The following is a 24,732-nucleotide window of genomic DNA, read 5'->3' as shown; positions in this document are numbered from 1 at the left end:
GGTTCCCACAATATCTGTATTCACAATTCGTAACACCGTCAGCCCGGCGGCCACTCTGGTCTCCCTGACACCCCGGCACAGGCAGTTCCGGTACTATCTGCCCGCAGACACGAGGCAAAGTCGACGCGCGCCTCGGAGGCCCTGCCGGCCGCCGTCTCCTGGTCCAGGAGCCACTGCGAGTCGCCGGCGGCGGCCGGCCGCGCCTTGCGGGAGCGCTTCTTCACAATGGAGGGCGGCGTGACGGCCGGCGTGAAGCGCATCTCGGCAGTGCTGTACATGTCCAGGATGTCCGTCGCAGACCTGGAGAGAGTAGGAGCCGTGGTGCGGTCAACGTGCCTCAGGCGACACATTAAATATACCTATCAGTAAAAATAGACATAATGTAAAATAAAACAAACGCGTTTAACCCTATTAGTGGCAGGGGGGGGGTTGTTTTTATCCACCCCTCAGGTTTTTCGGGAATATCTCCGAAACCGCTGAAGCTACGATGCTGAAATTTTCTGACTTTTCCTAAAACTAAATTGGGCACATTCCCTGAAAATTTCAAGTTCATAACTTTACCAGGGGCGGCTCCAGAGCACTGGGAATTGGGGGTCCTATTCGTGAAGCGAGTCATTTGGGCGAAGATCACGATGCTGCACCAGTTTTACGAACAGTGAATGAAAGGTATCATGTGATAACATATACAAAGTTATTGTGCATCCTCTTTTGACACGTTTTTGCTATAATAGGCGGATCCAGGCGTCCAAAAAGGGGGGTTATTTTTTACCTCCCAACATGGTGCCCTGACACCGCCTATGCATGACCAATACAATTTTAGTCGTTCTCTCATAAGAAAATTGTAACATAACAAGACCATTGCCACCCTTTTTAGAAACAGTACCAACAAAAACCTTATTTACTATACTTTTTGTGTACCCCCAATCTCAATGATCTGTATCCGCCTATGATTTTTGAAAATGCATATTTTTAGGATCCATGTGAATTCCTGGTTCATTCTCTATCGATCGGCAAAAGTTGCGTTAAGATTGGTTCAGAAACCTGGCCGTGATAAACAGTCTAAAATGTATCTGCAATTTGCCCGTTTTTACCCCCCTCTACCCCCCTATTGACATTTTATAATTTTATTTTTTTAGAAATGTAGATCTCGTTGAGCCAAATCGAATGCCGTTTGAATTTTGAAAATCGGCCGGTTAGATCTCGAGATATCAAGGGGGGGGGGGTCGTAAACAGCCCCCCCTGCCACTAATATGGGGTAGCCAGGAGCCTGCCACTAACAGGGTTAAGGGTCCAAGGGAACTACAAGAAGTAAAAAGGCCAGCGGATCACACCATTATTAAAACGACGAAGCATAATATAATTTATATTTAAAAAATAATACAAAGCAATACAATGGTTTGCAAGTTTATCTTTTACGTTAGACTTGGTTGTAATTATCTAAACCCTTCATACATCACTAATAACTCACTGCTGACGAAGGGCGGCCGGCAGCGCGAAGTCGCCCTGCACTGGACACGAGAGCATCACGTGGGCGGCCAGAGTGCGCACCGGCTGATGGTAGCTTCGCTGAGGGCACCGTACGGGAAATAAACCGTGACTGAATGTAGCAGCAGTGCATAAGGCACGGAAAACATAGAATGGGGGCAGCCAGCATAATTTGGAGGAACACATTTTTATAGCATGCTCTATACTCTGTAGTACCAATACGCCTTTCCGATTCCGAAGCAGCCAGTAGAAAATGGCGACCTAGGAATAAATACCGAGAAATGTATAAGAGCGCGTTTTATTCAATTTCTTACCATCACTCAAAAAAAAAAAACTACCAGAGGCGAGCGAAGACAAATGAAATGCACAATTCTGATTTAATATGAACTATTAACTAAATATCCTTGAGACTGCTTCTATAAAATATTCGAAAAGTGTCTGCACGAAAGACGTCCAAAGAACATTCTGCACTGCCGTACAGCACTCACTACAGGAAGGCGATATGATAAAATAGCAAACTATTGACGCCGGACACACTATAAGAAGCCGTCAGGTCAGTAGCGGGCAGCGTGTATCGGTCGGACTAAGCCTAAGGGCTCCGAGTCAGCGGTAGTTCTTGGTGGACTCCGGGATGGCGGTAGTCATTGGTGGACTCCGGGACGGTAGTTATTGGTGGGCTCCAGAAGTAATTGGTGGACTCCGGTAGTTATTGGTGGAAGGCTCCGGGACGGCGGTAGTTATTGGTGAGCTCCGGGACGGTAGTTATTGGTGGACTCCGGTAGTTATTGGTCGGGGCTCCAGGACGGTGGTAGTTAATAGTTATCGGTTGGGCTCCGGGACTCCGGTAGTTATTGGTCGGGGCTCCCGGACTGCGGTAGTTATTGGTGGACTCCGGGGCGGTAGTTATTGGTGGACTCCGGTAGTTATTGGTGGACTCCGGTAGTTATTGGTGGAAGGCTCCGCTACGGCGGTAGTTATTGGTGGACTCCGGTAGTTATTGGTGGAAGGCTCCGGTACGGCGGTAGTTATTGGTGGACTCCGGTGGTTATTGGTGGACTCCGGTAGTTATTGGTGGAAGGCTCCGGGACGGCGGTGGTTATTGATGGGCTCCGGGCCGGCGATATTTATTGATGGACTCCAGTAGTTATCGGTGGACTCGCAGCGACGGTGCCACTGATTAATGACACTGCATGCACCCCACGAAAACTGCGGGGTGTCATGACACCGACACCGTCAGCCGCGAAACATGCAGCTGAAAATCGTTCATCAGAAGTCTATGTCACAATGAAACACGACTTTGATGGACGGTCAGCAGAATTTGTTTATAAATGGCCATTCGGTGCCGTGTCAAGGCTATAACCATTGGGAACGAGGCTCCATAGCCGACCCAATCACCTCGGTCCGTATCGATCGCGGTGGCTTACCGACCTGACGGAGGATAGGCTACACATGGGGAGGAGGGGGTACGTCCTGCCCGGTACCCTCGCGGCACAGCAGGTTCCACACACAGTTTCCACAGAGCTCGAGTTCGACCGGACAGCCCGACACGCCACAATGTGTGCGCCACCGAGGGGGAGCGCGACGCACTTCCCAGAAATAGCCCGTGCCTCACCGACATAAGGCTAGGGCAATATAGAGAAGTCTGTGACTAGGGTAATTGGCACAACCAAGGATGCATTATGTCGGCAAACATGCCAGTCCATGGACTAAATGGTTGCCGTTGCCGTAATAGCAAAATAAACAATTATGAAACACACGGCTAGGAAAAAATAGGATTTGCACAACTTGAAACAATTATATGGAAACAATTTCAGTTGGGCAGAACGGCGCCAAAATCTGATTCACTGAAGAGCTCCGTATGGGTTGACCGCCTGCCACTGCAGACTTGTGATGCTTTGTAACTATGTAAAATAGTCGGGTAAGCTCTATCGCCGAGATAAGCGGTAGACGCAGCCAAGGCCGTATGCAGCCACAAAACTCCTGACGAGCCAGTCGAAAATGCATCGGCCGGGAATCGAACCCGGGCCGCCCGCGTGGCAGGCGAGCATTCTACCACTGAACCACCGATGCTTACGATGTTGCCTCCCAAATTCAAAATAGATCAAAGAGACCACCAATCATGGCTCCCATCGTAATAGCCCGATGACGCCCACTGAGGGATCGCTGCCCACCACGTGGTGCTAAGGTCTGACCCGCTGGGACTCACCCGGAGTGCAGTGAGCTCGTAGAGCAGGGTGTTGCCGGCGCCGCAGTACTCGGGGTCATCGACCTCGGGCCGGTACAGACCGCTGGCCACCGACTCCGTGTCCAGCAGGCGGCTCGTACACGAGTGCACCTGGCACGAGCAGTGGAACAGTCAGAGAGACAGCCAATAGAACGTGGCCACAGACAGACTATTCCATTGCTCGTCGCTTGTCAACTAGCTTCGACGAACTAAATAAAATGCGGAAATCCAATGTAGACCCCCCCCCCCCAAAAAAAAACTAGGGAACATTCCAAATAGCCAAAACACAAACATTCTTCCCTCCCCAGCCTCCCACTAACGCCAGCCCCTTCCTCACCATGGAGAGAGCCCTGATCATCATGAGTGCGGCGGCGGCGGCCGGGTGGGGCGCCCTCAGAGCCAGCGACGCCAGCCGCTTGGTGAACGAGAGGACCCGCTGCGGGGAGATTTTCTTGCGGCGTCGGATCAGCATTACGTCCAGGGAGGAGAGCGCGATCCGGAACTCGTCACTAGTGTCCTCTGGGGAGCGGAGGGGAGGGGGAGTCAGTCTGGGGAGCGGAGGGGAGGGGAGTCAGTCTGGGGAGCGGAGGGCAGGGGAGTCAGTCTGGGGAGGTTAGGGACTAGGCTGCCGGCGAGGTCAGGCAGGGGAGGGAGGGGGTATAAAGCTGCATCTGGCGCAGCGCACCCGGTTATACTGAGTAGTAAAGTAATCTTGGTTATACTGACGAAACAAACACCACGGCGGAAGTGGGATGATGTCAGATAACCGAGCTCGGCAAACTCGTGGAACATCGCACATAGAAACGGCAACGAAAATAGAAAACATAAGTGGCGAATGGCGATTGATTAACATTGAACAGCCTTCACACATACGTAGGAGCTCAAAGGTTATTGTACTGTACAAGCAGTAATCGGAAGGTGGTGGACCCACAATACAATCTACGCCAAAGCGGTTGGCGTTAGTCGCGATCGCGTAAGTGCAGGGGAAATGGCAGGAAGCAATCGACCAAACTGGAGTCTGTTTGATGTGTCACAGCTACAGTCCGGGACGGGGGTGAGGGTGCCCGAGCACTCCCCTGGTCCGGGGGAGGGGGGGGGGGGGGGTAGCCGCTCCCCCGAGCCATCGACCCCGCGGGACGCGACAGAGGGGCGTGTTATGGTCTGTGAGCAGCCGAACTTGAGGGAATAGGGCGCTCTGCCTCACTGCTCCTTTCGCAAAACATTTCGTGTCAGCCGGAAGATCAGATAATGACATAGTTAAATTAAATTCAACAGTTTTTAAGCCAGCTCTATGTGGAGAAAACCTGAATAAAACGAAGTGAGTCAGACGACGTGAGCCAAGACGGCTACTTTTGAGACGATTATCTATATTATTCTGGAGTTCGCTGCACAAGCCGATACCCTGTGGGTGGGCTCTCATCAAGGATCCAGCACTGGAAGCACGGCCCAACCCGACCACCCGGTCCCACCTATCCCAACCCACCAAGGAAGACATCACTGTGCGTTAGGCGAGGTCCCAACCCACCTAGACAGACGTCGTTGAGGGCCCGGTAGCAGTGGCCGTAGAAGCGCTGCGGGTCGATGTTGATGGCTTCTCCCTGTCCGGAGAGCATGACAAACACGGTCTGCACGCAGAGCAGCACCTGACGCGTGGTCTGCAGGGTGCCCGAGGCCAGCAGGCCGTGGAAACTGTCCACCAGGTCGTGGAAAAAGTCCACGTTGATCATGTGAGCGAACCTGTGACCAGAGGAAGGACAGTGTGGTTAGAGTGCGATGTGAACGCATGAGGGCGGGATTTCGCTTACCGGGAGCTTAGCGCGACAAGATATCAATATTTGAAAGGTTGTTATATTCACTGTAAAGGTGAGGGAATGAAAATTCGACAATGAGTGGAAAAAATGACATGTACCAAACTAATTGATTGAGGCATTTGGATAATAGATGCATAATTATTAAAATGCAAAAACACGAATGATTAGCAATAATCGATGGGTTGGCCATAAATGCGATTAGGATATGCGTTTGAATGGACGGGATGGCTAGATAATACAACAAAATGAGGACAGCCTACAAAACAAAGCATACCCAGCCCAGTTCACCTCTCCCATCTAGCCCTATTCATCCCGTTACAAACCGTCTCCGTGCCGCCGCGCCACTCACTTGGCCAGTCCCTCCAGCACTGACGACATCAGCGCCGAGCGGGGCAGTTGACGCAGGATCTTAAAGTAGACGGTGAAGACGACGGTGAGGATCTCCGAGTGCCGCTTCTGCTTGTCCTGCTTGTTCTCCTCGGCCCGCGTGGCCATCAGCTCGCGCTCCAGGGCCTCCAGCTTCTTGGAGCGCTGCGGACGGCACCGAGCGACGGGCAGTGAGCACGGGAAAAGAGGGGGATGGAGATTGATAACAAGGGGCAATTAAGTAAATGATATGAAATACCACAGAGTTTTTGGCAGGGACCAAATGTCTCAGAGATTGATTAAGAATAATGGTTAACAGTGCTACTAGATTATTATGTAGCTTTACTAATACAGCATTGAGGCCCCACATTTCCTGGCTAAATCATAAACTCACTACTAAACCGGAAACGCTAAGATAACTCAGATCCCGTACCACTACCACATACCTTCCGCTCCTTGCGGGACATGGCCTTCAGCTTCTCCTTGAAGTTCATGAACTTCTTGGCCTTGGCGTCTGCGTCCCGCTCCCGGTCCAGGTCGACGTTCTTGATGCGCAGCGCCAGGAACAGATCGGTGATGTCGCGTCGGCAGTCGAACTGCTTGGCCTTGATCAGTTGGCTGAGCTTACGGACAATCTGACGGGCGGAGTCGGGGTAATAGGGTCAGACTGGTGACGGGAGGTGGGGCTAGAGGAGGCAGGGTGATGGCTGATTGGAAACGACTTCAGTCACCAGCGGTTTGGCAGATACTGCTCTACGAGTCCGCAATCATCGATAATTTTCCCCGACGTAATAACAAAGGCTCTGCTCTCATTGAGTCGTTACAGAAAGGGAGCAGCAAGCTAATTGCATGCAGTTCATAAATTCATAATCATGTTTAGCAGTAATGCCACAGGCAACTACGACTTCAACAAGATAAAATATCGAACAGCTCAGCCGCCTGACTGCCCCTCCTCCTTCCTCTCTCGCCTCGAGCGTTCTCCCTGCTCAGCAGCTCTGTCCCACCCTCTGCAGCCCGCTCTACTGAGCGGTCCTTCTCCTCACCTCCAGCGTCCGCTCTGCCGACCGGTCCTCGGCAAACACTGTCCGGATGGCTGCCGATACCGCCGCGCGCACCGCCTCGTCCCGGTGGGAGGTGTGCGGCACCAGTGCGCCCACCAGGTTCGACGCGAAGTTGAAGTCGCGGAACCGCACCAGACACTGGCACATGCAGTCCAGGCAGAACATCGCAAGGCCCTGCCGGCCGGAGGAAAAAAACTAAGCACAAAAAGGGAAAATGTGACACCACGATATTCATGAAAAAAAACATTGCACTACAATAAATCCATTCACCAGCTAGCACTATCAACATAAAAAACAAATATTATTTACTTGTATTTATGCGCTGATACTTATAAAACAAACGAAATAAGCTGCAACATTGCAAGATTAAACACTATTTACTTATCGACGAAGATACTGATGAGCAGACATGTGCATGGATCCGAGTGATGGATCTATGATCTCAGTGGATATCGAAGCAAAGTACAGGTTGTGATCTATGATCCCACCGGATCCGGCGTGAAAAATACATCTTGGATCTATGATCTCATATGATCTGACGATAAATTAAGAACATGGATCTATGATCTGAGTGGATCCCACCATGCACCACATTTGAAACCATGTTTTAAAGGGTTTCTATGCCAATTAGTGACACAAAACTATGGATTATGACGTGCGATCACATGAAATCACTACAGCAGAACGTTTGTGAGTTGAATCAAGTGCTTTTTTGGGATATATGTGTTATCAAAAAATAAGTGAGGATCTATGATCTCACCGGATCTCAAGCAAAAAATGAGACTCGGATATGTGATCCCTATGGATCTCTCGATAAATTACAGAGCTGGATCTATCATCCCGACGGATCCGAGATCAGGATCCGTGAGATCAGATCCCAGATCCATTTTCTCGGATCCATGCACATGTCTGCTGATGAGTCGTCTTGCCCCTAAACTCAGCATTCCGCGATGGTTCCGTCGCCCCGTCTCCTTACCTTGAGTGGCGTCTGATCGGAGCCGAGCGCCTTGGTGTACTCCTCCAGCTTGATGAGGTACTTTTTGTACGAGTTAATGAGCGCGTTCTCGTACTTGTACGTGGCGATCGTCTCTTTCTTCAGCTTCTGCGTGAGGTCGTGCTCCTGGAGTCGGTAGCCGGGCAGCAGGTCCTTGAACACCTCCAGCAGCGAGGCGGCCGCGTACTTCCGCACCGTCACCATCACCGCCGGGTCGCGCTCCGCGAGCAGGTCCAGCAGACGGTACAGGTTGTCGAACTGAGAGGAACGGGACGTTACAGTGTCACACAGCAGGTCCAGCAGACGGTACAGGTTGTCGAACTGAGAGCGGAGAGGAACGGGGCGTCACGTCACAGCAGGTCCAGCAGACGGTACAGGTTGTCGAACTGAGAGCGGACAGGAACGGGGCGTCACGTCACAGCAGGTCCAGCAGCCGGTACAGGTTGTCGAACTGAGAGCGGACAGGAACGGGGCGTCACGTCACAGCAGGTCCAGCAGCCGGTACAGGTTGTCGAACTGAGAAGAGAAGATGTTATACTGTCACAGCGGATGAGCTGCAAAGGCACATTAGGCCGAAAAGGCGGTACAGGTCGCCTTTAGAGAATCGCTTGGGTTTTAGCCTCCGCTGCTCGTCGTTGAAGCATTGCGGAGTTCAGTCATCCTTTTAGCCCGGTAAAACTCAGCGATCCAAAAAGGACGTTAACCAGCCGACAGTAAAAAAAAAAAAAAAAAAACGACGGACAGTGTCACGATGAGTGTAGGTGGAAGACACCCGCAGTCAAGTAGCAGGATAAAACGAGTGACGTAAATCGCCTCACCTTCTCCTGAGGCGTCTCCAGCAGGGCACGTGACAGCAGTCCGATGCGCAGCTTTGCCGCGTCGATCTTTGCCCTGCGCTCGGCGTAGATTTCGGCCACGCTGCGGGTAGCGTCAGCCGGCGGCGGAGGAGCGGCCTGGGTGTCCTCCTCCCCCTCCTCCTGAGCGTCCTGCTCCTCCTCCTGAGGACGGTCCGGGTCCTCGGCTGGGAAGAGGAGCGCGTTCATCAAACGACCAGTATTCGGCTGAAGAGCTGTGTGGGTTCGCGGTGGAGTGTGGTCGAGTGATCGCAGTTAGCTGAATGAAAGAATGTAATGAAGTTAAAAGAAAAAAACGGGTCGTGCTCATAAGCTTGGAGAACATAACATCGAAACGAGGAGAAAAATGTTATTTGTGTCGCATTCCACAGTTGCAGCCCCCAATAAGGAGCACATATTGTCCCGCTTTAAATCACGTCAAAACTGCGCTTCTAAGTACCACATCACCATAGTGGAGCTGTTACTCACGAGTTTTGACGAGCATCTTGCGTTTGACGACGCCGACCTTGGTTTTGATGGGCAGCAGGTCGCGGACGACGGGGAAGGAGCGCGGCTCCTGCTCATACTCGCGCTCCTCGTCCTCGTCCTCTGAGGAGGAGGAGTCCTCGGCGCGCGGCCGCTTCCTCCGGCCCGGCCCGGCACCGTCCGCCGCTCCCTCCTCGCCGCTGCGCCCAGACGGGTTTTGTAAGGCGGTTATATGACAGGAATAACTGGCTGCAGCTCATCAATTATAACTGCATTTTCTTCACACATTCAAGTAGGATTTCTTGTAGTAAGATTGATAAGTGATATGCAACCCACAGACTATCATAAGTGAGAAAATAAATAAAACAAAACAAACCAATCGAGCAGCAATTGGTACATTGGCAGTGTTCGCCCCTTTTTTCAGCGTTGGGATGCGTCTTATCTCACCTGTCCTCGTCCTCCATTAGAGAGATGTGACCGCGTTTGGCAGCCTTTAGCAGGTGCTCCAGGCCCTCCGTGTCCACTTCATCGGAGGGAGCGTCTGCAAACAAAACCCGCGTAAATACTGGTTCAGCGATATAACGACCGCCACTACTGTATGTCAAATATGTGCAGCAATCGGAGCACCTATTATCATGCTGTGAAAATATATAAATGTTGCATCACAATCGATGTACCATGTTCTAAATGCATCAACATGGAATGCACAATGGTTCACTTGTTGTTGGCCTTACTCAGGCTCTCAATATGATAGTGTTACTGATCTTGCACGGGAGTTTTTGATACGAGTGTCCAGCGTTTTGTATGGACCTTGGTCTCTAATTCTAAAAGATTTAAGGTAAAACGATTACCCAAGTTAATCAGTCATCAATCAATAACTATACTGGTCATCAGTCAACAAACTAAACTACCCGAACGTCTCACGGGTTGGGGTTACATTACACCACATAATCAGGTCACCTCCGTAGCAGGTCAAATTACAACTGACGTCACCAGGTCACGTCCCTCCCACATCTCCCGACATTGCTTCCCCCCCCCCCCCCCGGCCTCACCTGGTCCTCCTGGCCGCTCGGCGCCGGCGCGTGCCGCGCGGGCCGGCATGCCCAGTGAGCGGCGCAGCTCCTCGATCCGCTGCTGACGCTGCTGCAGCTCGTCGTCAGCACCGTCCGCCGGCGCGCGCCGCTGCCGCCGGCCGCCGCCCTTCGCCGCGCCGCCCGGCCGCCGTGGGGCGCCGCCAGGCGGACGCCCATGCTTGGCTTTCCCAGAGCTCTGAGATTTCTTTGATTTAGGAAGGATGGATTTCTTGCCTTTCTTCTTCATCATAGTTGAAATGGAATGAGTTTCTGTGGAAGCAAGATTTTGTCTTATGGTTGATCTAATCTGCATTTGAATTTAGCAGGATAGGTATTGTCTATAAGGACCCAAAGCCAGATAAATGTCAAACCAAAATCTGGTATAGCTAATAAATCAATTTGTTCATTAAAATAACAAAAGTTTGTGATATAATGCATGCTTGCACCACATGGGATGCATCATATATTCAATGGTTACTTATCACTCTGCATCAACTTAGGACTGCAATTTCTGTGTGCCCTCTTTTGTCACATTAAATGTGGCTATGTCCAACCCCGTGTCACCTCTTGCTGAGCTGGTGGGATTATATCCAGGCTCCTAGATGAAACCTAGATGACCAACAAGCAGGGGCGGATCCAGGAAAACTCCAAGGGGAGGGTCATGAATCGAAGTGGTGCCTCTACCTATACCCAAAATTAAAAACTCAACGGATTTCGTCCACTTCATTTTGGTGGTGCCCCCATTTTCAGTTTTTTCATCTTTATTTTTTATTTTTAGTCAGTATCTTAACTCTTAGCCACAACCACATTTACCAATTGTAAGCAAGTATATATGAATGTGCTATGTGTATATATGTTGTGGATGCTGAGTAGTGAGTACTTACCAGGAACGTTATCAGGTAAGCAAATCGTTGTCAGTCCGACGAACTTGACCCTGGCGTCTAAAGGGTCTGTTCTTGACACTTCAGGCTTGTCAGGGGCACCAAAGTCCTTCCAGGGACACCACAAACCTGTCAGGGGCACCTACGGCCTTGTAGGGGCGCCACAAGCCCGCCAGGGGCACCACAGGCCTGCCAGGAAGCAGGGGCACCACAGGTCTAGCAAGTATACACGACAGGCCTGTCAGGGGCACAACGGGCCTGTTGGGCCCATGAGCACCCCTAGGGGCAGGGGCACCACAGTCCTTCCAGGGACACCGCAGGCCTGTGAGGGGCACCAGCGGCCTTGCAGGGGCACCAGTCAACACAGGCCTGCCAGGTGCACCACAGACCTGCCAGGGGCACCAGAGGCCTGCCAGGAGCACCACCGACCTCGCAGGGGTAACTTGGGCCTGTCAGGGCCCAGGGGCACCACGGGCCTGTCGAGAGGCACTTCAGGCTTTTCAGGGGCACCATAGTCCTCTCCGTGCGCAGGGGTAGCAGGGGCACCAGAGGCCTGCCAGGGGCACTACAGGCCTAGCAAGGGCACCACTGGTCTATCAGGGGCACCACGAGCCTGTCATAGCCAGGCATCTCAGGCTTGTCAAGGCCCAGGGGCACCACAGGTCTGTGAGGGGCACCAGCGACCTAGCAGGGGCACCAGTCAACACAGGTCTGCCAGGGGCGCCACAGACCTGCCAGGGGCACCACAGACCTGCCAGGGGCACCAGAGGTCTGCCAGGGGCACCACCGGCCTCGCAGGGGCACCTTGGGCCTGTCAGGGGCACCACGGCCCTGCCGAGGGGCACTTCAGACTTTTCAGGGGCACCAGTCCTCTCCGGGCGCAGGGGTACCAGCGGCCTAGCAAGGGCACCAGAGGCCTGCCAGGGGCACCACAGGTCTAACAAGGGCACCACGGGCCTGTCAGGGGCACCTCAGGCTTGTCAGGGCCCAGGGACACCACAGTCCTTCCAAGGGCACCGCAAGCCTGTCAGGGGCACCAGAGGCCTGCCAGGGGCACCACAGGCCTAGCAAGGGCACCACTGGCCTGTCAGGGGCACCTCAGGCTTGTCAGGGCCCAGGGGCACCACAGTCCTTCCAGGGGCATTACAAGCCTGTCAGGGGCACCAGAGGCCTAGCAAGGGCACCACAGGCCTGCCATGGACACCACAGGCCTGCCAGGGGCACTGCCGGCCTTGCAGGGGCGCCTCAGGCCTGTCAGGGCCACCACGTGCCTGCCGGGGACACTTCAGGCTTGTCAGGGGCGTTACAGTCCTGTCAGGGCCCAGGGGTACCAGGCCCGTGGTGTCCCTGCTAGGCCTGTGGTGCCCCTGGCGGTCCTGTGGTGCCCCTGTCAGGACTGTGATACCTCTGATAGGCCGGTGGTGCCCCTGGCAGGTCTTTGGGCCCCCGGGCCTCAAGGGGGGGCCATGACCCATGTGACCCCCCCCTTGGATCCGCCACTGCCAACAAGGACAAGGACAAAACTGTTTTAACCACAAACCATGGGAAGTCACTATGAGGTCACTGGAGAATAGGACTCAGGCCAGTGACCTGGCTAGTGCACTAAACAGTCCAATTTATAGACTGTTCGCCAAACTGGAAGACATAAGTTACCTCTGTTTCAACTTTGAGTGTATCTTAAAATGGAAGCCTTGAGTCAAACTTGGACTCACAGTCACCAAGACAAAAACCAAAACTGTCAACTCAAATTCCACAGCCACGTGAAACTTCTGAAAGTCTAAAGGTAATAATAGTTGAAATTACTCAAATTGAGACTGTGCCTGTGAGGGTAGAGTAGATAAAATACCTAGTTAAGTTCATAAGCTGATGGCTTTTTCATTTTTCCCACTTGAAGACGGCCAGACCAGATTTTTTAAAACAAAAACTTGTTCAAGATTCAGGTGGCTGATTTGGAGAGGTGGCCGCAGGTCATACAACAGCGAAAGTCCCTGAATTACTGGAAAATTAACAAGTTTAAAAATGTAGGTATAGCTTACAAAATCTAATAATTTACAACCTAAAATAATCTAAAATAAAATTATTAAAAAGCGCCACAATTTGTGTTGCAGTCTCAAAATACATGCCACCCATTTACCTCCCACGAAAGTCCACCAAACCAGCCACCAAGATTCATCGAGATTGAATTTTGAAATCGATTTATCAACGCCGCGTGCCAGTGCCTACCATGTAAAATAGCCAGTGTATGTATGGGATATCGATATGATAACACGACCAGAACATATTGGAAGCCTGTAATGAGGACACGAAATAGAAATTATTTTTCAACCCACTCGCCCCCAATATAGAATATTTGCTTATAATCACGGGTCACAACTCACAAATTATATTTATCCGGCTTCTCTCACACTCTCACCATCTCACACACCCAACATGAACGTTGTTGTTGTTGTTGTTGTGGGTTAGGGCGCGTAGCAACTTGGCTCTTGCGTCCAACTTCTTTTGATGACAGTCTTTCTTCTTCTTCTCTTCTTCTTTGTGGGTAAAGGGAACTAAGCAGGGTGACTAAGCAGGGTTACGGATTTAGGATAGGTATAGCCGTGGTGTGAACTTGCTTTGGGAGGATGTAGCGATGAAGATTTCTGCAGAAGACAGAAGTGGTTAGTTTTCAGCCATAGTTGTGGCATCCTGATGGTTACACTACTGAGGTTTCAACTAGGCTACATAGACCAAGAGAGGTGGTCTAAATACGATAGATTCTGAAAGAACTACTTTGGGGTGAAAACTAACTATAATCGAAATACACTGCAAAAACAGTCAATAGAGAGCAATTGTCGTCGATAACACTCACTCTAAGTAGTTCGCCAAAGTCACATGTTTGACATCACAACATCACATCGTCTCACAATCTCTGAGCAACATTGCATTCAGTAAGATATGCAAACACCGCATCCGTGATCAAGGGAAATTCATTTCCCAGTAGAGATGCAACACTCATCTGGACATTGGATATGCGACATTCTGTTTCCAGGTTCCATCTTTCGGCACAGAATTTCCGACAATGCAGCAAGATGTGCGGAACGTCAAGTGGACATCGGCAACGGTCACATATCGGTGGTGGTTCGCGATCGAGAATATGTCTATGAGTAAGATGAGTATGCCCTATTCGCATCCTAGTCAGTATGATTTCTTCCCTGCGGTTTCTGCGAGAACTAGACATCCATTGGCCGACATTTGGCTTAATCTCTTTAAGGAGTGTCGGGCGGTAATCATGCCATAGCTCAGCGAACTTGTCTTTGATACTCTTACGAACCATAGGCAGAAACTCTCTGTACCCTACATTAACATGCGTGACATTCGGTTTCTGGTGAGACAGTCTGGCCCAATGATCGGCTCTGACATTGCCTGCTACACCGCTGTGTCCTGGTATCCACAGAAAAATACATTGGCATCGGTCACGTGAAAGCTGGTAGAGAATCTCAGAAATCTCTATAACAATGCAATGTTCACGATTGTGAGACGCTATAGCACGTATCGCGGATTGCGAGTCCGAACAGATCATTGCTTTGTCAACCCGATGATTCGAAATGAATCGAAGTGCTTCGCGAATTGCCACCAACTCCGCAGTAAACACTGACATCCACGGATCCAGTTTGTGTGAAAAGAAAGCATTGTTCACTGTAAAAGCACAGCCAGTCGATCCGTCAATCTTGGAGCCGTCAGTATAGAATCTCCGAAACCCTGGATATTGTGCAAGCACCTCTTGGAACGCTACATGAATGTCAGTTTCTGTCCTGTGTCTCGTGCCATCGAGTAACATCACAGTGGTGACGTCGGGTAAGAGCCAGGGAGATATCAGTCCACGTGAGTTCACCGTGTTTACTGGTATTCGGAGACCAAGTTCCCGGCACATTGTGGACAACCTTTGTGATACAGGGAATCCAGAAATCCTTTTCATATAGTGTTCGGATATCCCTTCATACACGTGTTGGTTGCTCTCCATATCAACCAATTTGTGACATGGATGTCGAATGTCTCCCTGTACCTTGAGATAATATCTAAGTGATAGGTCTTGCCTCCTGAGGCTGAGAGGAACCACGTTAGTGTCAACCTGCAACGACCGTACAGGGCTGGAACGTAGCGCTCCAGTCGCGATACGTAGTGCTGTGTTTTGCACGCACTCAAGTGAATCAATAATGCGACTGCCCGGCCCATCTAATATCACTGCAGCATATTCGAGGATTGGACGAATTAAAGCTTTATACATTCGAAGGAGAATCACTCGATCAGCGCCAAACGATTTACCTGATATGCATTTAAGAAGAGCGATTCGTTTCTGCGCCCTCGCTTTAGTATACTCTACATGCGCTCTAAAGTTGAGTTTGCTGTCTAGCAGAACTCCCAGGTATCTCACCTGCTCAGCAAAAGGAATGTTTGCATTGTTGATAACAAGTGTGGGGTAAGATTCCAAGTCAACATGTTTTAATCCACGTCTGAACATGACCGCTGTAGATTTTTCTGCCGAGAAAGAAAATCCATTGTTAAGCGCCCATTCCCCAACTTTGTGCAGAGCCTGCTGACTTTTGTGAAACAGTTGAGGTAATTGTCGACCCTGTGTCCAAATCGTGCAATCGTCAGCATAGATGGCATACGAGACACCTCGAGGGATATCATCAAACATCGAGTTGATAGCAATGTTGAAAAGCAATGGCGAAAGCACCCCACCCTGCACAAGTCCATATTCTTGAGTGAATGTGTCCGATAACGCACCACATCGAACCTGAAACGTTCGACGACTTAGGTACGATTGGACAAAGTACATCAGGTGTCCTCGAAAACCCATGTCAAAAAGGCGATGCAAGAGCACAGTAGGAGACACCATGTTGTATGCCGATTTTAAATCGAGAAAAATCCCTATTGTGGTGCTGTGATGGAGAAATCCATCTCGAATCTGTGACTCCAGTCGTAGCAAGTGGTCCATTGTGCTCCTGTTCTCCCGAAAAGCACTCTGAAACCTAGATAGTAGGCAATACCTTTCTAAGTACCAGCTAAGTCTTTTCCCGATCATTCTTTCCATCAGTTTACACAAAACAGATGTTAGCTGGATTGGGCGGTATGATTTGACTTTATTACAGTCCTTACCCGGCTTCAATATAGGAACAACATACGAATGTTTCCATGTTTGTGGGAAAACATTGTTCAACCATAAAAAGTTGAAAAGCGCCAACAGTTCTCGTAATTGCCCATCATCCATGTGTCTAAAAAATTCGTAGTGCACTTTGTCCGGCCCAACTGACGTAGAGCCTGATCGAGATATCGCCTTAGTTAGTTCAGAGAATGAAAACTCTTTGTTATAGTCTTCGGTGTTCTCATTCCCAAAGTCTGGCATGGTATCAATGAGTGTCCGTTCTCTTAGTAAAAATGCTTCAGAGTACATAGAACGGCCACTCAGTCCGGCAAAGAAACGTCCAAACGTATTAGCAACCTCAAGAGGATCATCGATTGTGGCGTCATTTTCAAACAGTACCGGGTATTGTCGGGATATGCGACCCTTGTAATTGAATTTCCGAAGCGTTTCCCACAGCTTCTTCATTGGTGTTCGGTGATTAAACATAGATATGAACTCCCTCCATGCAGTTACCTGTGCCTCACGAACTGTGCGATGAGCCTTTGCTTTGGCACGACGATATTCAATTCGCAGGAACTCAGAGTATGGGTCTCTCCTCATCCGGTTCTGAGCACGCCGTCTCTCCCTAATGGCGTTTCGGCATTGGTCATTCCACCATGGGCATTGGTATTTAGAGTTACAGTTGCGGGTGGGAATAAATTGTGTAGCCGTTTCCATCATTGCTGCCACCATGTTGTCACAATTGTCAACGCCATTGCTACTATCAAACTTAAAAGAATAGTGTCTCTGAAACTCAGTCCAGTCTGCTCGTTTAATATTCCAACCTAGAAACAGAGGTGGAACAATTGGAGGTGGTGGGCCAGTATCAGAGCCCATTCTGATAAGTACGGGGAAATGGTCACTTGAGTGGAGGTCCTTGTCAGTATTCCATTCCATCATGGGTGCAATATCGCTTGTTGTAACAGTTAAGTCAATAAACGACTCGTTGCCTGTAAAGTCGTCTATTCTAGTGGGCTGCCCATCGTTCAAAACACACAGCATATTCAGGTTGATCACATCCATCCAGATATTTCCTCGAGCATCATTTATTTGGCTACCCCACATCATATGTTTGCTATTAGCATCCGTGCAGATGACAAAGGGCTTAGGAAGCTCTTTGATCAGCTGATCCAGCTCAGTAAAAGAGAAAGTCTCATTTGGTGGTAAGTACAACGAACACACAGCAATTCGACGGTTTTGGACCCGTATTGAGCATACCACTGCCTGTAATGTGGTGTGCACGTCTACCTGAAAATGTGATAACCTGTTTGACACATAAATCGACACTCCTCCACCTCGTCCTCCCTGACGTGAGTATCCATGATACGCAGAAAAACCAGGTAGTCGAAAAGTATACCTGTCATTCATGATGAAATGAGTCTCTTGAATACATATGAGGCTGAAGTTACCATGCATGAACATGGGTTTTGCCTCGGCCCATTTGCCAATGAGCCCTCGTGCATTCCATTGTAGGAAGCTAAGACCCATGAGAAAAACTGAAGGTGTAACTGATCATAAAATAAATAGATACCACTTCAAACTAAAACTTCAATAATGTGAGCAAAAATGGATTGTGTACACCATCAGTGTGCTGTATGTAGCACTCAGTGCCATATGCGCCATCAAACATGGCGCAATACAGCACTAAAAACATATAGATACTCTGCACTATATTTGGTCTTTCTACTGCCTGACTGTGGTATCGTGATCCTGTGTTGGGAACTTTCCATCATGCCGTGCCTGTGTGCGCCGGGCGGCGCCGGCCGAGTAGCGCGGGCGCGGACTCGAGCGCGCGGACCAATCGGCAGCCGCCACGACCGCGGTGACCCCGCCGAGCTGACCGGCGCGGCGGTCGGGTCAGACAGTGCGCGCGGTGCGGCCGGTCGAGGCTGATGTGTTCTTTTGGCGCTTATTTGAACTCTTTCGTTACGTATTTCATTCTTGCTTTACGTTAATATACTACATTGGCGACGAGGATCAAGAATTAAGTTAATAGCGCTCAAGATATCAAGATGTATCAGGCACCAGCTCCGCCGGAGTTCCTCTCCAAGCCGGGACAGCGTCCTGGTAACTGGCAGGCGTGGTTCGAGGACTTCATCATGTACGGTGAGGCCAGCGGGTGGTCTGATTGGCCTGACCTCCGCAGGACGGCGTTTCTGTTGACATCTGTCGGTGCAGAGGCACGTCGTCTGTACCGCGCTGCAGTCTCAGTTGACGATGCTGACCTTAAGAGCGAAGGTAGCGTGTCTGATGATCATTCCGGAACGCACCTACGTTTTGATAAGGCCGTAAGCGTTCTCAAGAAACTGTTTGCCAGTGACGCTGATGTTCGTTCGGCACGTTTGCAGTTTCGACAGATTAAGCAGCGTCATGGAGAGTCCAATGTCATTTTTCTGGCAAACCTGAGGGAGGCAGTCGCAAAATGTAATTTTGGGGAACTGACTGATGAAATGCTGCGCGATGCTTTCATTGAAGGATGCATGTCTGATCCGTTACGTGACAAACTGATCATGACTGACCGACTGACCCTCTCCCAACTGGAGGAACTGGCCGCCGCGCACGATCGTGGTCTGCAGCGGAAGGCCTTGCTGCAGGGCACCGTGAGCTTCCAGTCACCAGCACCAGTGGAGGTCGCGTTCGCCGGACGCCGGAACAGCGCCCCAGCGCGGAGGACACCACAGAAACAGCTTGCAGGTGGGAAGTCTGGGACATGTCGGGCGTGTGGTATGAAGGGCCACTGGGCTAAGGATAAAGTCTGTCGAGCCAAGTCTCAGAAGTGTTGGAAGTGTGGGTCTCTGGGCCACTTCAGCAACTGTTGTCCCAACCAGAGTAAGAGTGTCGATGCTGTGCAAATTCTGTCAGTGTCTGCCCAAGATGTCAATGCTGTTCGTGAGGTGCCATGTCCGTACTACACCGTGACCATCAACAGACACCCAGTGAGGATGCTAGTCGACACCGGTTCTGCGGTAAGCATCATTCCAGCGAGGCTCTACCACCAGAACTTCAGCAGCGTTCAGCTGCGGCCAGCTGGTCCGCTGTCTCAGTGGAACGTGGATCTGACTCTGGAGAGGTGCTCGCGGACATCTACGTCGCGGTGGGACAGCTGCCACTCATGGGCAGGGACCTGCAGCAGCAGCTGGCACTGACCGTGCGTCACGGCAACGTGGTCTGTCAGGTGAGCAGTCAGGTGCTGCCAGCGATCCGAGGGTACGTGCACAAGGTACGTCTTCGACCTGACGCCGTCCCCGTGCAGCTGCCGCTGAGGACAATGCCGTACGCTCTGAGAGATGAGGTAGGTGCCCATCTGGAGGACTTGGAGTGGCAAGGTATCATCGAGCGAGTGGATCGTGCTGCATCTCCATGGCTCTCACCGATCGTAGCCATCCGTAAAAGGGGAGGTAAAGGTCTACGGATTTGCCTCGACTTGTCTGAGGTGAACAGAGCTGTCATCTCAAATGGTCATCCAATTCCTGACATGCAGGAGATGCTGGAGAAGCTGCGTGGTGCGAAGTGCATGTCGACTCTAGACATGAAGTCGGCGTACCACCAGTTGGAGCTCCACGAGTCGTCCAGGGACCTGACGGCGTTCATCCACGACGGCCAGACCTGGAGGTATCGAAGATGCTGCTTTGGGTTGAAGAGCATGCCGCAGTGCTTCCAGAAGCTGATGGAGTGTGTGCTGACCGGTGTTCCAGGGGTGCATGTGTACCTCGACGATGTGATCGTCACTGGGGGCAGCCGGCAAGAGCACGATGACCACCTCCAACAGGTTCTTCGGCGACTGGAGGACCACAACATCACGCTGAACCGTCAGAAGTGCAAGATCGGAGTGACGTCGGTGGACTTCCTGGGTTTCACCGTGACTGACGGCAGGATCTCCGTGTCGTCTGAGCGCGTCCAGGGCTTGCGTAGCCTGGCGGTGCCGAAGTCGAAGAAGGAGCTGCAGGCTGTGCTGGGTTCCCTGGGCTTCTACTGTAAGTTTGTTCCAGGTTACAGTACCCGCGTCGAGTCTCTCAGACGCCAGCTGAGGAAGGATGCTCCAGAGTTCGCCTGGACTCCAGAGATGGATGCGGCGTTCAACGACGTCCGGCAGGCGATCCTCGACTCTGACGCCCTGTCGATGTTCGACCCCAGCCTGCCGACCGTTGTCACGACGGACGCCAGTGATGTCGGCTTGGGAGCCGTCTTGAGCCAGGTACATCCTGAGGGCGAGAGAGTCGTCGCCTTCGCTTCGTCCACGCTCAACGCTGCACAACGGAGGTACAGTGTCACAGAGCGTGAGGGGTTAGCGTGCGTCTGGGCCTGTGAAAAATGGCACAAATATCTGTGGGGTCAAGAGTTTGTGCTACGTACCGATCATGCTGCCTTGAAATCGCTGTTGACTGTCAGGGGTGTTGGTCGTGCCGGCATGAGGATGTCTCGCTGGGCGGTGCGCCTGATGAACTACTCGTTTGCAGTGGAACACGTCAAGGGCCAGCTGAACCCGTCTGACGGCCTCTCCAGACTGCCGGGACCGGAGCAAGAGGTCGAGGATGACGAGTCCGAGCTGGTGGCCTGCCTCGCCGACGAGACGTCAGCCGTCAGCCGTGAGGAGCTAGCAGTAGCGGGACGGGAAGACGCTGAGGTAAGGGCCCTGATGGACCAGATCCCTCGGGAGTGGCCCCGTCGCTTCAGTGATGTTGATGACGTCCTCAGGCCGTATTTCCGCTGTAAGCAGGAGCTAGCTATCGACGGTGAGCTGATTTTGCGTGGTGAACGGATCGTGGTTCCCACTGTGCTCAGACCTCGGTTGCTGACGCTGGCGCATGAATCCCACCAGGGCATCGTCCGGACCAAACAGCGGCTTCGAGCGCTGTTCTGGTGGCCCGGAATGGACGCAGCGGTGGAGACGACCATCAAGGAGTGCCCAGCCTGCATCGTGGCCGACAAGACGGCGAAGACGAGGTTCGCGCCACTCAGTCCTGTTCCCCTGCCAGCTGCAGCCTGGGATAAGGTGGGACTTGACTTCATCGGCCCGATGACAGGACCACCAAATCAAAGGTATGCGATAGTCCTCGTAGACTATTACTCGAAATGGCCAGAGATGGCGTTTGTCCGTGAACCGTCAAGTGATGCTGTCATTGACTTTCTGCTGACTGTGACGTCACGGGAGGGATGGCCAAGGGAGGTTGTCACTGATAACGGTACTCACTTCACATCTGTGAAGTTTGGACAGTTTCTGAAGAAGCATGGTGTCAAGCATGTCAGAGTGTCACCGTATCACCCTGCAGGTAGTGGTGCTGTAGAGCGTTTGAATCGTGACATCAAATCTGCTCTCCAGATGGCGGACCAGCAGTCGGTGGACCGCCGACAGTACCTGCAGTCCTACCTCCGCACGTACCGAGCGACGCCGCACGGAACGACCGGCCGGAGCCCGTCCGAGCTGCTCCACGGCCGGCAGATGCGGACGGACCTGGACAGCGCAGTCGCACCGGAAGGTGGCAGCACCGGAGACGCCGCCTTGCGACAACGGGTCAGCCGAAAGCAGCGCCAGATGAAGCGACACTTCGACAACAGGAAGCGGGTCTGTGCACCGACCATCCAGGTGGGAGACTGGGTCCGGTATCGGGTGATGCCGCGGCCACGTAAAGGACGCCCGCGTTTCTCGTCACCGTGTCGTGTAACTGCTCGTCGTGGACCTGCTTCGTATGAGCTGGAGGGTGGAGTGCGTGTCCACGCGGAGCGCCTGTCTCGCTGCTCACCACCCGATCTTCCCAGGTCTGCACCGTCTCCTGAGTGCACTGGAGTACCGGAGGCCGAGGTGGACCTGCCCTGTCAGCCAGTCACAGACTCTGCTGCGTCGTCGACCGTCGGGCTGCGACGGCGAGCGCCAATCGCAGTCGACGCCGCTGCCAGCGCTGCCACTGGTGACGTGACGTCGGAGCAGTCGTCCGTCGCCGGAGCAGCCGCAGCGCCTAGCCTACCTCGCGACGCTGGCGATGGTGCTGTTCATCGTGCTGGAGGAGATCACCAGGCGGAAACCGGGACGACGACGACCGAGCGTGCGGGTGACGAGTCGGCGTCATCTTCGGAGCCGGCTTCGCCGTATCGAACGCGTAGTGGACGTGTCGTACGTGCGCCGGATCGCTTTGTTTAAGGGGGGAGAAAAGTGTGGTATCGTGATCCTGTGTTGGGAACTTTCCATCATGCCGTGCCTGTGTGCGCCGGGCGGCGCCGGCCGAGTAGCGCGGGCGCGGACTCGAGCGCGCGGACCAATCGGCAGCCGCCACGACCGCGGTGACCCCGCCGAGCTGACCGGCGCGGCGGTCGGGTCAGACAGTGCGCGCGGTGCGGCCGGTCGAGGCTGATGTGTTCTTTTGGCGCTTATTTGAACTCTTTCGTTACGTATTTCATTCTTGCTTTACGTTAATATACTACACTGACCTTCTACTAAGTGGGTTTGAGAACCATCCTAGTGAGACTAGGCATTCGTTTCTCTGTACCCTGTACTGTGGGAGGTACCTGTTTACCTCTTGTGTCCTCATGAGAGGAGGGATGCATTTGGGAAGTTGGATGTTTGCCTTTTCCTCCACCTCTACTCCTACGTTGTCTACCACAACGGTCCACTTTGGTCCACTCCACTCCCTTCCTACCAATCTCTTGGCTTTCCCCATCGTCCATGTCATCAGAGGTGTCAGTCTCTTCGACGACCTGGGCCTTTTGGCTACTCCCATTCCCACTACCTGGAATGGGATTGTCCTCAGCCATGCTATCTCCCACCTCACGTGGTGGTTGTGCAGGGGTTGGGACACAGTCTCTCAGTTCAGGTTCTCGGTTTGGGATCTGGAGTGTCTCATCAGAGGTGTTAACCCCTGCCTGACTCGCCAGTTTGTTGAGAAGGGACAGCATCTTATCCACCTTTGTTTCCAGTACATCAACCCGCTCCCTCAAAGAGGTATCCAGGTGGTTCTGTTGCTGTGTGGTCGGTGATGTCTGAAGTATAGCAGAATATGCCGGTGTCGTGGGTCTTTGGTGCTTTTTCTCATACTCCCTCCGAGCATGAGCGTATGAAATATCCTGTGTCACTTTGATTTCACACACCTCCTTTTCCTTTCTCCAGACTGGGCAGTCGTGGGAGTAACAAGGGTGTCTGTCATCAGAAGTACAGTTAATGCATTTGGGGGAGCAGTCCCCTTCATGTTTCTCACCCCCACACTTCAGACACAACGCAACACTTTTGCACTTGGCCTGAACATGACCATATTTGCCACACTGATTGCAGAGCAGAGGGTTAGGAATGTACCTTCGCACCTCATAGGACACATAATCAAAATGTAGTTGTGTTGGGCACGTTGGCTTGTCAAATGTCAGGATGAGCAGAGGGGTGTTTTCCCTGTGAGTTCCCACCCTCCTTGTCACCCGTTTCGCTCCAACCACTCCAAACTCCTGGAGCCATCCCACTACCTCCTGTTCGGTAAGTTCCGTCAGGTCAAAGGCATAGATAGTGCCTTTGCTCGTGTTAAGTTTCTCTGCTTTCTGAACACTGCACTCCTCACTTCCGAACATTGTCGCTTTCAGCAGTCTGTCAGATTGCCTTTCATTTTTTGTTTTCAGCAACAGACTCCCATCATTCTGAAATGTCGCCTTTGATACTCGATCTTGTCCTCCTAAGATGCCCCTAATGCAAGTCTGAACCCAAGGCCAGCCTTTGCCCTTGATCGGACTCCCTGACTTCAGGGTGACACTCAGGTATAATCCCGAGTCCTCATCACCCCAAAAGGTCTCTCTCATGTTATCTACTCTAGACCTCTTTGTAGCTCTGGGTATCCCCATCATTTACACACCAGCCTACACTTCCGCAATGGATCCCAATCACTCATTGAGGCGATTGTGACTCACCACGTGGCCGAGCTTCCACCCGACAATTAATCAAAACGAAATGGAAGAAAAAGAAAAATGGATGCTTCTCCAAAAGAATTGAATAAACAAAAACAAATTGGACTTAAATAGTCCTCTTCCTTCTTCCCGGCCTCGCCGATCACAATCAAGAGCTTTGCGATAACACGTCCTTCCTCTCCCGTAACTGCGAACGGGATTGCTGTGCCCCAACATGAACACACACCACGCTTGTGGGCGTATTTACAAATTGCACCCGAGCTCCGCCGTGGGGTAAGGTGGGCAGGGGTTTTCGCACTACGGCTGCGGTTGAACTACCGTCTGTGGTAGAAACTTCAGGACGATGGCGCGTTTCATACGAAATCTGGCGCAATGTTTGTTTGCTTCTGAACTTGTACTGTTATTGCTGTGAATTCTTGAAGAGGGAGTGTTTCAATAACAATTTGTGGATTATTTGAGTTTCTTTATATAAACATAGA

At 51.8% G+C, this 24,732-nt stretch overlaps 1 protein-coding gene and 1 non-coding gene across 13 annotated transcripts; both read right to left on the bottom strand.

Annotated features, from left to right (window-relative positions):
* Nucleotides 1–24,455, bottom strand: LOC122373594 (nucleolar complex protein 3 homolog). Of its 12 annotated transcripts, none has more exons than XM_043351829.1 (15): nucleotides 24,257–24,455; nucleotides 13,628–13,853; nucleotides 10,313–10,603; nucleotides 9,708–9,801; nucleotides 9,264–9,460; nucleotides 8,760–8,962; nucleotides 7,924–8,199; nucleotides 6,930–7,121; nucleotides 6,333–6,521; nucleotides 5,870–6,051; nucleotides 5,235–5,446; nucleotides 4,047–4,228; nucleotides 3,692–3,820; nucleotides 1,469–1,566; nucleotides 1–300 (listed from the first exon to the last, which is right to left on the bottom strand). In XM_043351829.1, exons 3-15 carry the CDS (start codon nucleotides 10,581–10,583, stop codon nucleotides 39–41), a joined length of 2,487 nt encoding a protein of 828 aa, XP_043207764.1. In that variant the 5' UTR covers nucleotides 10,584–10,603; nucleotides 13,628–13,853; nucleotides 24,257–24,455; the 3' UTR covers nucleotides 1–38. The 12 variants fall into 12 exon arrangements, with proteins under 12 accessions (XP_043207764.1, XP_043207759.1, XP_043207762.1 ...); XM_043351824.1 differs by having other exon boundaries at nucleotides 13,640–13,853; XM_043351827.1 differs by lacking the exon at nucleotides 24,257–24,455 and adding an exon at nucleotides 15,626–15,963 and having other exon boundaries at nucleotides 13,640–13,853.
* On the bottom strand, nucleotides 3,485–3,555 carry Trnag-gcc. Its single transcript has one exon. It is a non-coding gene; the product is annotated as a tRNA-Gly (tRNA).
* Nucleotides 24,456–24,732: the final 277 nt, after the last annotated feature.

The sequence above is a fragment of the Amphibalanus amphitrite genome, unplaced genomic scaffold, assembly GCF_019059575.1.
Source record: "Amphibalanus amphitrite isolate SeventyFive unplaced genomic scaffold, NRLGWU_Aamphi_draft 001520F_arrow, whole genome shotgun sequence".
Lineage (NCBI taxonomy): Eukaryota > Metazoa > Arthropoda > Thecostraca > Balanomorpha > Balanidae > Amphibalanus > Amphibalanus amphitrite.
The sequence above is the reverse complement of the archived record's forward strand: the minus strand, read 5'-3'. Positions and strand labels throughout refer to the sequence as shown.

What these genes read in the sequence shown, in the direction of transcription:
- LOC122373594 (XM_043351824.1), bottom strand. An exon ending in CGAGCGGCCAGGAGGACCAG is followed by an intron (nt 9,802 to 10,312) that starts GTGAGGCCGGGG and finishes TTTTGTTTGCAG; the next exon opens with ACGCTCCCTCCGATGAAGTG. An exon ending in CCGGCCGCCCTTCGTCAGCA is followed by an intron (nt 301 to 1,468) that starts GTGAGTTATTAG and finishes TACTCTCTCCAG; the next exon opens with GTCTGCGACGGACATCCTGG.